This window comes from Balearica regulorum, chromosome 10 (genome assembly GCF_011004875.1).
Source record: "Balearica regulorum gibbericeps isolate bBalReg1 chromosome 10, bBalReg1.pri, whole genome shotgun sequence".
Classification (NCBI taxonomy): domain Eukaryota; kingdom Metazoa; phylum Chordata; class Aves; order Gruiformes; family Gruidae; genus Balearica; species Balearica regulorum.
In genome coordinates, this window is record NC_046193.1 from 11,444,656 (window position 1) to 11,459,237 (window position 14,582).

Here is a 14,582-nt window from a genome sequence, read left to right on the forward strand (position 1 = left end):
TGGAGAATTAACTAGGGACAAATGGGCTGAAGACACTCAGAAATACAAAGCACTCCTAGTATCTTAAAATCTTATCCCATAATCCAAGTTAAATGCAGCACCTATTACTGCCTTTTCAAAAGTCTCAGAACAACTTTCCTACCTTAAAGGAAGGAGGAAAAAAACCCAGTAATGACACTTATAAACTCTAGCACCCATCATTCCCCATACTCAAACCACAGGAGGCATAAATCCATGCTGTAATTCACCAAAGATGAAAAATACAGTAATATATTGATATCATAAAACCAGAAGACAAGCAATAAAAAAACCTCTCAAGATCTCCAAAAACTCATTTATCAAGCAGTTTTTGCTAGAAGACAAGCTGGGAAATAACATGCACAACAGAGCCAATTTAAGGAACTTGCATCCACTACGCTGTATATTTAATAAGTAGATACAGGTAAAAATGATTGCAGGTTTATTTGTTGATTGATTCCTTTATTTGTTCAGAAGGACTCTGAGTCTGGTGCAAATCGTATGTATATTAAGAGAGGAGAGATTTCCGCGAACCTTTCTGGGTAGAGCATGATTTCAATGTTACTGACACTTAACAAGAAATCATTCTGAGACAGGAGTTTGTTGACACAGGAGATATGGCTTCAGGCCATTCAGTCTCACAATGTAAGTCCAGCCACCATCATTTAACTAGAAGAGGTGTAATCCACCACATCAGCAGCAGTTCAACTGGCTATAAGCTGATTTCAAAACTTCAGGAGACTACTGCTAACATTCAGACTTGCAACATGAGAAGATCCTCTACACTTGACATAAATAACTAAAAGAGAGTATATTCAGACTAGATATAAAGAAGAATTTTTTTTTTTTTTTTTTTTATAATGGGGTGGTGAAACAGTGGAACAGGTTGCCCAGACAGGTGGGTAGATGCCCCATCCCTGCAAATAGTCAAGGTCAGGCTAGATGGGGCTCTGAGCAACTTGATCTAGTTGAAGACATCCCTGCTCATTGCAGGGGGTTGGACTAGATAACCTCGAAAGGTCCTTTCCAAACCAAACTACTCTATGGTTAGTATTTGTCAGCTGATAAGCACCTACCGGGAATTCGGATTTTAAACTTGCCACTTTGACCAAAACCACCTTCTATTATTCCATCTTCTCCTGTAGACAGTTTGACTTTTAGACCCACGAAAATCTGGATGTTTGTTTCCTTTTTGAACAATGAACGACCAATCACGCTGTAATCATCCATCACCTGCAAAAGAAATAGGGCTTCATGAGCCTACAATCTAGTGACAAGAAAAACTATATCTAAGTTTGGTGACTTCTGCCACCCAGCCCTTTAAAACCATTTACCCCCAAATGAACAAAACTCAAGATGAGTCATTTAAACTGCTGACTTTATGTCAATTTGTGTCTAAAACCATAGAAGACTATGTGAACTAATGTAGTTCTGTTTTCACCTCCTTTCTTCTAATATAGGAAGAAAACCTGCATCAGAACATGCTGTAAAGATCAGTTAATTAAAATCTCTTTTCTGCTTTGAAACCTTTCCATGAAAGTCACTTAAGTACCTATGCTCACAAAAAGTTTATTCCATTACTTATCTTACAGCTAAGCACATTATCACCTACATAAATGTTCTCTGTCTCTTACTTCCAGAACTGCACTCCAACGGCTACACTTCCAAAGAAATGACAGAATTACTCAGTTATTTCTAAATAGAAACTTTTAAATATTCACCTTTACATACACATAGACTTGTTAAATTAAAAGCCTTATGACCATTGTATCCAATTTTAATTTCAAGGTTTGTAACCCAGTGGGAAGAGCCATTCCAAGCTGAATTCTTAATTAAGCTATCAGGAACAAGAGGCAGCAAGGTTGGTGGGTAAGGCAAGATAAACAAACCCTCCCTTAGGCATTACAAAGTATAAGGTGCAGTCAAGTGAGCCTAATCCTGTAGGTGTGAATATCCTTGTATACCTAACGCCTGGAGTTACTCTACCTCATAGGCGCAGCAAGAACATTTATTTACTTATCAGAAGAAATAAGGAGATATTACTGAAATCTTTTCAAGTTTGGTTTTTTTTTTGTTTTGTTGGCAAAAGTTGCAACTGCTCTTCATATCTTTGGAGCAATTTTTAGATAAACCTAAGGGTTTCAAAGACCAAAGTGACTTAGAATGGTAGAGAATTATAACCAATTTCAAACACTTCCCATTATTCAGTTTAAATAATGACTCAAAATATTGCTGGTTTATTAAGCTACTGTCCTTCCCTGAAGCCTCTTCCATAAACAGCAGTTCACACACAGACTCACATCCCTAGCATTCTTGTTTATTATTTTGTTACATAAGTATGCTTCTATTTTAATGCCAATATCAGTTATTTTAAATGGGGTTTACTTGCTCAGCCATAAACAGCATTGAAAGGGCTGTGCTGTATTAGAGAGCACCGGCAGGACCTCACCCTGTCCCAGACCACATGCAGGATGAGAAATGTCTACAGCCCTTCTTCCTTCTTTCACGTGGAAATAACAGCACAGGCAGCTCCACTCCCAGCTGAGTGCGGGGTCAAGGCTGTAGGAGAAGCATTCAGATGTCTCAGCCACATTTGTTGACTGAACATCCACTCCTCTTTTCCCAAAAGGTGCCATTTCTGGGTTTTTTTGGTGTGCTTGTCCTCTCCCACTCCCCCAACAAACACTGCTTCAAAATAGCTTCTAAACCATTAATGGTAGTATCATTGCTTGGCAACCTCTCGCTTAAATTTAAAACTGAATAACGTCTTTTACTAGAGCCACTGATAATAAGGTGGTGGTAGAGAGGGAAGATAAGCTTTCAGGCACACTTGCCTTTCTTCAGCTCTGAAATAAAAGACTAGCAGAAAAAGAAGCTGTTAATTCTAACCTTAAAAAGTGCTTACATTCTCAAAACCTCTTCATTTTTCCAGTTGCATTAGCTGATGAAATAAAAATATTACTTCTTCCTATAAATCTTTTGTCCCTAAAACAAGATTTTCAAAACTGAGCATCCCTCTCCTCCACCGCTGGTACGTACTTTTTACCCCTCTGATCAGACGGTCTCTTACACTTCAGTGAGGATCCTCCATATATCTATTATTTTTGTAGCTACACCCCAAAACAGCACAGGAAGACAACTTTAAAAGACAACATAAACATCTTTTGTTTTTCCAAGAGCACTTCAAAGTTATCTCTAGCTTAATTAAAAATGGAATTACAGGGTGAGCAATCATACTAGGCTAGCAAGGCTGACAGAAAAAAAGTTCAGAATTATTTCTGTGAACAAGCGTTACAGGCATCACGTACCTTTGAGTAAACTGGTAATGATAACCTATACTTGATGATTCTAACAGCAACAAAATCTATCACCATTTTGGTATGCCATACTCACTTACAGCCTTTTGATTTTAAACCCCCTCATCTTTTATAAATAAACATGCTTTTCAGGGTCTTGCTCTGGCACACACACAGATTAGGAAAGTAACTGAGTGCTCCAGCTGCATAGGTCCTTTCACTCCAGTGGTCAACTTCTTAAAAAAAATCCCTCCTTCAGCTGATCGATACGTTCTGTCCATATCACTGTTACTCCTTGGGCATCTCTACAGGCCATTAGAAAAACAACTGCTTTAGTGAAGCTGAGCTAATAGGCAATCAGTGACTTGAGTGGGTGTTTGGAATAAAACCTTTATGACCTGAAGTCTCAGACCCCTACACTAAATATTATCCATCATCATTCCCCCCGTTAGCCTATCACCAATTCATCCCTGAAGATGACTAAATAGTAAGAGGACACCTGACATAAGAACTAAGATAACTGAGCAGTCTTTGCAGTAAAATAAATGGGTGAAGGAGAGATAATTGCTACGAAGGAAGTGTCATTTTCTCAACTTTAAGACCATTTTATAAAAATAAAAGAAAAAATTCAATTTTTGTTTTAGTCTTGCTTTGTAAAAAGCCACAGAAATGCACGTTGTTCTCTCCAACTGAAACACAACACTTCCAATTACTTTACCAGCAATTTACCTCCAATCACTGGATTTTAAGTTAATCCCCTTTGAGTTCTCAGAACATCTACAATGGCAATCACTTTACCTATTAGCTGAACAGCCTTTTGGGAGATCTTTCTGCTTTTCCCTCAAATGCTTTTTTTTTTTTTTGTTATAAAATATTATTAACTTAAAAAGCCAAATGCCGCAAAGACAGTAAGGGATACGCAGTCTGCTCTGAAGCAGCAGCAAGGGGCCTAGCAACGAGGGCAGACTAATTTTATTAACTTCAGGGAAACTTCAAAAAGCTTTAGGGCTTTAATGCCAGACAGAGACGACCCCAAAAGTCAGTTTAAGTGCTGCATAAACAAAGGATTAGGGCAAGAAAAAGCTGAAGGCTCCTTGCATTTCTTGTTTATATTGTCATATGACCTAGTGGGAGTGGGAGAGGGCTGCCTCACTGACTTTAATCCCCCACGGTATACAGTGGCGTTTCAGTTCACTGACCTACATTACGATAATATTTTTTTAAATTTATGGGCAGAGGTGCAGCATCAAACTCACTTAAGGATTTTAAAAAAAGAAAAGGGGTAGGGGGGAGAAATACCCAGAAGAGAAAAAATTTTCTGGCTGGTATAGTCTCCCCCTCTCACTTAGGTTAGATCAGCAGCTTAGAAAGGGATTTCAAGTTCAAAGGGAACGTCTCTGTTACTCTTGTTTTATAGCTTAGACCAGAGGACACAATAGCACTGAGTTTATGAAATATCCCTTCCCACTTGGCTTTTATGTTTGCAGGAGGAAAGTAAACAGCACTTTATAACCATAGGTGAAGTATGCGCATCTCTGGCACATAACACTTGTGCTAATACCAAGAAATTCACAGAAAAAATTAACCACCTCGCACTCATCATCTAAGCAGTACTTACGCTACTATATATTGTTTGTAAAGCCACAGTTAATGTTACATGCATTGGCAAACTGTAATGTAATTCCAGGGAAAAGTAACTCTGCAATTTCCCTTTGAGCAGGGATAGCAAGCTGTACTGTCCAGCCTGTTAAGCCACTCTCATTTTTAAGATAACTTAGAAGTTACTGTCATCTGAACACCCTCTCAAACAATCCATCACACACATTTTAAGAGCAAATAATTCCATGTCTTAACTATCTGTAGAAAAAAAAAGGGAGGGGATCAGAACAGAAACACACAGGAGGAAACAAAGCAGTGCCAGAATGAGACGGGAAATAAAAAAAGGTTTGAAACAGAGAAAGTAAAAGCACTGAATATTAGATACTAGAAAGAGACACAGAGAAAGAATAATCTTTTCTGATTTAATCTAAAATTACATGGTTTTAAATAGAAATAAAACTTTTTTAAAAAAAACAACAAAACAGGACCAAAGATTATTCTCAGCAAACTGAAAAATGGCCCATTGAAACCAAAGCAGAAAACAACAGGAGGGGAAAAAGAACAAAAAAGAACCTATGACTAACACTGAAAATACAAAATATTTTTATTACTTTTTTGTACTTTATAAAAAGTACACTTGAGACATCTTCATCATGATCAGTGACAGCTCATTTATTTCTAGAAAACAGTTTTGAGCACTTTCCATTTCTGTGTCAGAAATGGGAATATTTTGAAGGCTGCAAATTCCTGTTTTTTTAAAAATGTGGCTTCATGCATTGAGAAAATGATGGTACATGAGGCCACAAAAAGGGTGAAGTGGAAAGGAGCTGAGAGGATTTCACTGATGATTTGGTTTTCAGCTTTTTTGATTCTCCAAAGACAGTTCCTAGTAACAAACTAAAAGCTAGAACTAGGTGATCAACTTGGTACAAAGAACGAACAATTTGGTCAGCCACGGTTCTGGCTGTTTCCTCAAGAGCTTACATCAGCATAAAAGTATTAAAGGCTTCTCTTTCTGCAATTCCCTCTGGCACTAGAAGCTTTCAGTTGTGTGCTGGGCTCTAAAGACCTTCTTCTCACCATCTTCCAAGTGAACAAACTAAACTTCTGCCTTTGAACATCCATTCAGGAGGAAGAAACAAAGGCGAAAAGCTCATCTCCTTCAGTACTCCATGTCTCATTACTGCTGTTTTAATAGCGCAAGAAGCCGTCACACAGATACCTCTGCATATCCACTAGCTTTGGTTTTCAGATGTTTGTCCCACCTCTCCCCAGCCTATGTTTCTTGTATCCAAGAAAGATCTTCCCTTCTCAGTAAAGGCACAACTCCATTTGAGAATTTCTAACAAGCAGCCATAAAAGCCCTTCCCTTTGATGAGCATTTTGCCATCACTATAACCTGGTTAAAACGAGTACAGGAGAGGAAAAGGAACCTCTAGCATTGACTCAAGACAATGAGTAAGACCTATATAACCAGACTGGTTTAGAGTCTAAAAACTCTATACGTACCAATCAGTATTCTCCAGGCACGCACAAACAGGACACTAACCTCATTATATACTTTATAGTGCAAGTTTCCTTCACCTCTAAAGTTTAGAAGAAAGGGAAAAGAGGCAGCTGCAGACTGTTACTACATTACTATACTCCTCAGGACTTCCATCTCCAGAGCAGCCAGCCCTGGCTTGAGATGCTACGAAGATTAAAAACCTTGTGATGCTTACTATCCAAGCACAAACTAAGAAAGAGGCTGTTCTGTAGAGCAGAAGCTCTGTAGATGCACAAGTTCTGACCCGGCCCTGTAAGAAGGATGCCAAACTGAAGAGGGCTCCTCCCAGGCTGCCACTCTAGCAGCCAGAAGGACTCTGGTAGTATCTCCATGACTTAAGAACACTCAGGCACTTTCTTCAACTATTTTAAAGTTTGTTTTGTTTTTTTAACTGTGGGAATCTCAGGTTCTGAGATCTTAAACATCCAAAAGGAAACATCAGTGAGACTGCAAGTTTTATTTGGAACAGTGCATAGATCTGGCACATAGCAGTGAGTCAAGTACAGTACCAGTAACTTAAATTTGTTTCTAAAGAAAACTGCCCACAAATAGCTTGGGGAGGGCAGAGAGGAATGAAGAAGAGATGTTTACAAAATCCTCACTGGAAATGCAGAGAGCTGCCTGAAGCAACTGATGCTGAGGGGGAGGAGAGCACTGACTCGTGACTCAGACTCGCATCCCCTTCTGCAGGCACCACATGGGCACATGAACATCCCAAGCCTGTCCCCTCCCATGATGGTCTCCAACTCCAGCGTGTGGATCCTCTGCCCAAGGCCCAACGGCCCATCACCTCTCTTGGGTAACAGTTTCCTTCAGCCATTTGGTTAACAAGGTTTGTGGTATCGAGCAATGAAGTCTGTGCCGCACTGCTGAATATTTGTAACAGAAATCCTAGTGAAGGTGTACAGCAGAGAGATGGTTCCAGTTCAATAATACGTAGGTGTAGTTTCACTTTACCTTTTTACTTTAAAAATGCCTAGGAAATTACATTTATATAAAACCTAAGTTATTTAAGTTGCAGAATTGGGCACTTAAGAAGTTAAGAAATGCCAGATGTCCATACAACCTTATTCCTGTCCCTCTTTGATATTCCCCATGATATAGACTTTACATGACCACATCCAAAAAAATTTCACAGGAACCCTGCCCTATTAAGTGCACAGGGTAGAGGCACAGGGGAACAGAATTAATGTTGCATAGGCAACTGTAAATCTGGTATTTCCTAACTTTCAAGTGCTTGATTTTGCAACCTAAGTAACATTCTTAATTTATTTTTGTATCCAATAAATAAAATGGTGTATTGGTTGCCTTGCTGACAAACCGATTCCCCCACAGGTGACTTACACAACCTCAGAAAAATCAAGACCAGCTGTCCATACACTTGTATGACCCAAAAGCATGTCTGCATTTTAAATTTAATAATATAAATAATAACCATAGGTGTTACTCAAACCTTGCAAAATTCTACTACCCAGTCATGTGAAGCAAGCTATTCTTTTCTTGGTGAGCGAATAAAATACCAATCTTTTCATATGAGTAAGCAAGCAGATTCTGTGACTTGGCTGGTACACTTCTATGACAAATTTACTCTCCTGTGTTAATCCATACGTTCTGTCAGTCAGTAAACATCGCCACTCTTTTCTCAGTACTGTAACAGAAATGGTATTTCTGTTTAACAAGCATACAGCTCTCCCTTCCCCCTTTCCCCACTAAGCTTCTCAAACCCTTTTACTCAAAAACTAAACAAGAGCCAATAAGTAAATGCATCTTTTGTATTCTTATTTTACAGTGCATTTTAACTAGCGAATGTGCTGTGCGCTTTTATTCACCTGATTGCCTTCATCTCTGTATTATTACTGTATTTAGCATACCATCAGCAGCCAAGCAGAACCAAACAAACTCACGTTCAGACTTCAAAGCAGGAAAAATATTAATTGTGGCGTCTGCATGTTTACAGTAGATGGAGTGACATCCACCACTTCTTCCAGCCAGAGTCACAGAAGGTTCTGCAGACAGCCCAGGTCACTGCCTGTGCCTGCAGGCAGCGCTCAATCAATTCGCACTGTACGGTTTGGTCTTGTTTACTCCCTTTGTGCCTGTATTATCCTGCGCACCGTACCAGTCACTCAGCATCATTGCCTGGCTGATGCAGCCTTTTACTTGCTATCATGCTGGAACTACACTGCCACTATAAGAAAATAGCGGATGAAACACTAGCCCTAAGCAAACAAAAGAAACATCCTTTATCATCTAGAAATAAGTTAAATGGAAGAATCCCTCTGAGCAGGTAAAATTTACTTCTCTTCATTCCTAGCGGCACTGCAACCATGCAACAGAAAATTCAAGGAACAGTATTTCTGTGGCAAATAATTTAAATACAGCGCACGGGCACAACTCTGAAACAAATTCTGGTATTACAGATAAGATATCTGGAAAGGATTCAGTGAAAAAAGTACCAGTGTTGCTCACACATGATCCTTTACTCAGGAATCTTTCCAGAGAGGAATATTCTGGCACTCCCATACTAACTTACTGCCTCCCCAAGCAAAGACAACCTCCCCAGAAGTCTGGTCTCATCCCCTAAGTGAACCACACTGGATGTTCCTATCCACTTACAGGCAAGTTCAGTTTTCTTCCTTCGTATCCTCCTTCAGCAGTTTGGTTAAGTGTGTGGCTTGACACATACTCTGTAAACACAGTGTTGGTGTTTTCACTCATGAAAAGTCATAAGGAATTAAAGACAAAATATGACTCATAATTGTTAAAAATGTCATTTTCACAACTGCTGTGTTTGATAAATGTTTAGCTCCCTAAAGGATAGTCTGCGTCATTGCTGGTCATCAACAAATTTAAATACTATTTTCTTAAGCCTCCTACAGTTACGTACTAGTACTCATCTCCACAATATCTCATCCTTCTTCTGAAAGGCCAGAAGGATCTGTTAAGCAATAGTAACAAAGACCTTCCATTTGACCACTCAGGTAATGCACTTGCTCTGACACAGCTCTTGTTATCCTATGTAAGGAGAGAAAGCACCCAACACTTTTAAAAGATGCTGAAAGATAAGCTTTGTCTCTTCCATTCAAGCTTCAGAAGAGATGCTCTGATTAAATCTTGATAACTCACCTTGCTTTCATATCTTGCTCCTGCAATGACAGTCTTCTCCTTGGGGGTACTTAGGTAACATCAATATTCAAACAATTAGTAATGTGTTGTTATTAAGGAATAAGTGATTCTTCCATCCTCCAGAACCTAACCATGCTAGCTAGCTACACGATGTCCCCAGGAGAACGAGTTCAATATGAAAACTCGCTATCCAGCAACCCACAAAACTTAGGAATAGAGTGGCTATGAATAAAACTAGGACATGCCATGACACACAAAAGGAAACTGCTGAAGAAAAGTACAACACGATTACCATCAAATAAGCAAAACCTAAGAGCAAGGCAAATAACAAGAAAGATACATTAAAAACTTTGAAATACAGAGAGAGAATTAATTCTTCATGTCAGAGGAACACAGAGGACACATCTTTAGGAAGGACAAGCCCATTCTCATAGGAAAACATTCTGCTATGCTTAAAATAGGAAAAAATCACAGCAGAGACATGCATATATTTTTCACTACACAAGCTTGAAAGTGCAGCTTGTACTATGCAAGCAAGGCAGAGAGTTTTCCTTCTCCTTTTGTTTCTGCCACAGAGCTACTGATTTACGAGCATCCTTGACAATAGGACCCTGTGGCAACCATCCTAAGATAAATCCTGCTTGTGCAAACACTTTCAAAATGGGAAGAATATCTGAATCATGCAGGAAAGCATGATGCACTTCTACAGTTCACCTTTCAGTTGAAACTCATTGCACTCAACCCATATGTCCATGGAAGCCAAAGAGCAAATAATGTGAAAATATAAAGGATTTATCCCAGGAACTGAGTAACTGCTTCATGAGTCAGACTGGAATTAATCTGCAACACTGTGTAGAGGTAAAATTCAGCAAGGAAGATATTTCAGAGATTGTGTGTTAGGATTAATACAAGTCTCTGCCTGCAGAACTGCGAAGAGCCAGCTGGTGAGCAGCCTGTCTCCAGAACCACAAGACCAAGGACAACAGTTGCTGTTTGCATAGTTTGCTTGTCTCCGACCCCAGGGGCTGCTGCCCTGCTACAGTTTAGCAAGCCCACATTCACAGTCACCACTGTATGCCAATTCAGAGGGATAAACTTTTTTCACAGCATTTCATTTTCCCTTTTTTCACCAAGATTCCCACATCGCACTCCTTAAAGCAACACTGGTGTTCACAATAGCACTCTCAGCCCTGCTTTTACCTTTTTATCAGTACAAGCCACTTGTTGCCAGCCTAGCTTTTTCCTACTAAAAGTACGTTTGTCAGGCAGCCAAGGTTTTGCAAAAATGAAGTGTCCAGAGGACAACAGCCTGCCTCCACATAACCATGCCAGAAAGATGCTCCCAACAGAAACTTCCTTCCACTAGAACTTCTCCCATCTCAAGTCCTCTCTGCAACAGAACACTGGTGTTGTATTTCACATCATTTTAACATCATCCAGTTAAGCAAATATAAAGCTTTGCCAGTGCCCTCTTAGTTCTGAGAGAATGGGAGATTTTGGTTTTCCTTAAAACTAACCCCTAAAGACTTACTCTAACACCAAACCAAATCTAGTCTAAAGCAAAACAGAAGCATTCACATACTCTACAACAAGTCAAAAATATCAGATAAAATCCTCACTCTGGTTTGAATTGTGCCAACTTTTTTTGTAACCAAGATGCAATCCCAGCACAGACCCCAAAACACCCCATTGTGTTAGAAGGAAGTTTCCTGCATTGTGCAGCATATCAGACAACACAAACTTAACCAAGAAGGCAGATAGTAAATGTTTTAAAGCCAAATTTCTCAGATACTACACTAATACATACCTAAAAAAAAATATAAATAAATCAACAGATAACTAAGCAAAGATGTGAAAAGAGAGGCTCAAGAATATGCTGCAGACAGGTAAATTCAAAATCCTGGTGAACAGCAGTAGTAAGGGTTTGATTCTTTCTCTCCCAGTGCTCCACTCAAGGCTTAGCATTAAAAAGGCAAGATACCAAAAGGAAACAGTGAGCAGTACAAAAGAAGTACAAGGGTACTTGAATTTTTGTAGAATGTTTACCACCACTTGAGCAGATGAGAAAAAACAGGAAGCTTAGGCATGACTTTTCAATAAAATGTATTAGTTCAAGACCATTTGCTAGTTTAACTATGATTTTTTTGACCTTTTTAAAATATTGTGTTTATCCAGTTCATAGATTTAATTTGTATGTGAAACAGCAAAAATGTCACACTTGCCAAAAAATCTTTGAGAATAAATGTTCTTCTTTTATTAAAAAAACCCCAACAAACCTTAAAATCCAGGGGGGTGCCATGCACAAGGGGCACAAAAGTACTGTGATGCTGAAACTTAATGAATTTACAATTCTTACTATTCCATCAGTGCTCTGAAATTAATCAAAATAGGAACAAAAAGCCAAACCATAAATGCCTGATTTCTCCTGGGTAAACTGGTAGTTAAACTGCAGGGAATTTATTTTAATTCTAGCAGCAAGCGGGGGGCTTGGGAGAGCCCACATCAGATTAGCTGCGGCGTTTTACAGACGGGTACGATTGAATTCCACTACAGCCTGGTTCTGAGAGCATGTTTCCACCCCGTGCTGAACCTGGGAAGGCAGGCATTACATGCCCCTGCCTCCCTCTTGCCCAGCCTTTCAGGAAGCTATGAAGCTAATTTTCCCCAGCAGTATTCTCTGGAGGAAAAGTTCATTTCTCATGAAGGTAATATGTATTTTTTAATTATTATTATTTTTTATGCCTCCCCAGGGAAGGTGAAGAGGGGGGAGCTTCCTTACTCAACAGAGAAAGAAATTTTCCTGTATTGGTGCCAAGAATAGACACCCTAAATTCAGCGATCCTAATCTCCAGCCATCCATCAGCAGCAGGGTGGGACCAGCTGAATCAGATTTTCTATTAGCTAGCGACTTTGTGTACTAAAATAAGTGACTGCACCACCCAATTGTTCATGCTGCTCTCTGCTCTGCAAAAGCACACGCTTAATAATAGTAGCTACCTCAAGTAATGCTGTAAGTACTTCCCCAGCAGGTCCTTTAAAACTGGCACAGTCCTCTTCCCACCAGCTCTCTGCGTGTCCCTGTGACTTTACACCGTGAGCTCTTCTTATGACATTCGCTCCACCATCCTTTTGGCACGCATCAAGGAAAATGCTGACTGAGTATCTACACTACCACAGGAGGCAGAATCCAAGAACAAACCTAACCTGCGGACAGACTATTCAATGGCAACTGTTCATTTACAGGGCCAATCAGTATTCCTACAGAAAGTGACCAAGGCTCCTATATAGGGCATAGTGTGTGACAGATGAAGACAGGGTGAAATAATAAAACTTCCAGCTCTGTATTTTAAAAGGCATGGGAAGATATCAAACCAGTTCACTAATACCAGCCTAGTAAATGACGCTGATGGTCAAATGTTCAATAACCCACATTCATTAGTTATTTTCTTGACTAGAAAAATAAAACACATGTAATTTGATTAACATTATTCCATTATTTACACAGTAAAATCAATAGCAGAATAAGTAAACTGGCAAAGGATTTGAAAATAACACTAAATAAAAATTAAAAATGCATGACCGAGGTGAATGGCTAACTCTTAACCCAGCCACACCGCTGGTACTCTGCAAGTTTTCAACTCCTATAGACTAGTACCATGCATTGGGAGCAAAAATAAAGAAAGAATCTAGAGCAGTTCCTTCCAGTTAAACAAAACACAAGCAGCATGTGTCTCTGTAGGTCACAAACTTCTGTTCTCATTCATATTCCTACAGCCACAGAGAAACAAAAGGAGTTGGTAAGCCAGGTCTCTCTGGATAGTAGCAGCATAGGCCATGCACAAGCAAGCAAATTTTCAGCAACAATAAAGGCAAACATTTCATGAGTTCAGATCAGCATCCCAAGAACTGGTGTCCAGACACGCACATTTGGTCTAAGCTGCTCTGCAGCTTAGAGGACAGAATGCTTTGGACTCGTTATAGATCAGCATCACCATCAGCCAAAGAGAAAGGCAGCCGGCCATTCCAAAGAAAGGAAACAATACACCCCTATAACCCATATCGATAGAGACAAAATTTTCAGAAAGCTACAGCTCTCCTCCTACCTACCTTCCTTCCTAGTGACAAAACTGCCATCCAAACCACCACCGCAGGTCTGCAGCTCCTTTGAAAAGAATGGCTTCCAGAGCCAATAGTGGAAGTTCAAAGGAGAACCTTTTTTTACTTTTTTTTAAAAAATAGGCTAAAACAGCAACATAGAAACTTCACAGAAAAGGGGAGAAAAAATACGAATTGCCCATTTGATCAATTAATGTTGTGAAGCATTTAGGAAAGAACCTCACTAATTCAAAATCATGGCCTGACTGGGATTTTGGTTTATTGTTTTACTACCAAGTTAGTAAAGCAAACAAACAAAAAAGTATTCAAGAAGTCTGTATTATAAATTGCAAACATGGTAAGGTAGGCTAAGTGTTTAGTCTCCTACAGTAAAGTAAGGAGAAAAATTACGCAGTACTCAACACAGCTTTATGGAATTTTGAAAAGAAGTAAGAACACCGAATGTTTTCTTCAAACAATCAGCTCTTGGATTAGGAAAATAAAAATTAATAATTCTTTACCCAAAAATTAATAAAATACCTACTGCACTAATACCTTTGCTAAAGTTTACAGCAACTCTGCTCATATAGGGGTAAACAGGTTATTTATATATTGCACATCTCCACCAAAACCATTCCTCATGAAAAATTCCACTATGGGACGTATAAACGAATGGTTCTCCACTGCTTACTGACAGGTAACCACCAAGATCAAACTTGTGACAGCAATTTAATAATACCAGACCACTACAGAAAGTGTATCTATCTGTACTGAAGGAACAGTAAAAATTCCCAGTTAAGTTTTACTCTAGATGCTAACTCCTCCAGAAAGCACCTCTATTTTCTGCCTCAGTGAGGTGGGTCAAGTACATATGCTATAGCAGATTAACGCCTGTGCAACAT

General features: G+C 39.3%; 1 protein-coding gene across 2 annotated transcripts in view; it reads right to left on the reverse strand.

Moving 5' to 3' along the window:
* EEFSEC (eukaryotic elongation factor, selenocysteine-tRNA specific) overlaps window positions 1–14,582 on the reverse strand; it is a 124,946-nt gene that overhangs the window by 39,619 nt on the left and 70,745 nt on the right. For both annotated transcript variants that reach the window (XM_075762104.1, XM_075762105.1), the window contains one exon: window positions 1,095–1,251. In XM_075762104.1, coding sequence (XP_075618219.1) covers window positions 1,095–1,251 — 157 coding nt within the window. The remainder of the gene's footprint in view (window positions 1–1,094; window positions 1,252–14,582) is intronic.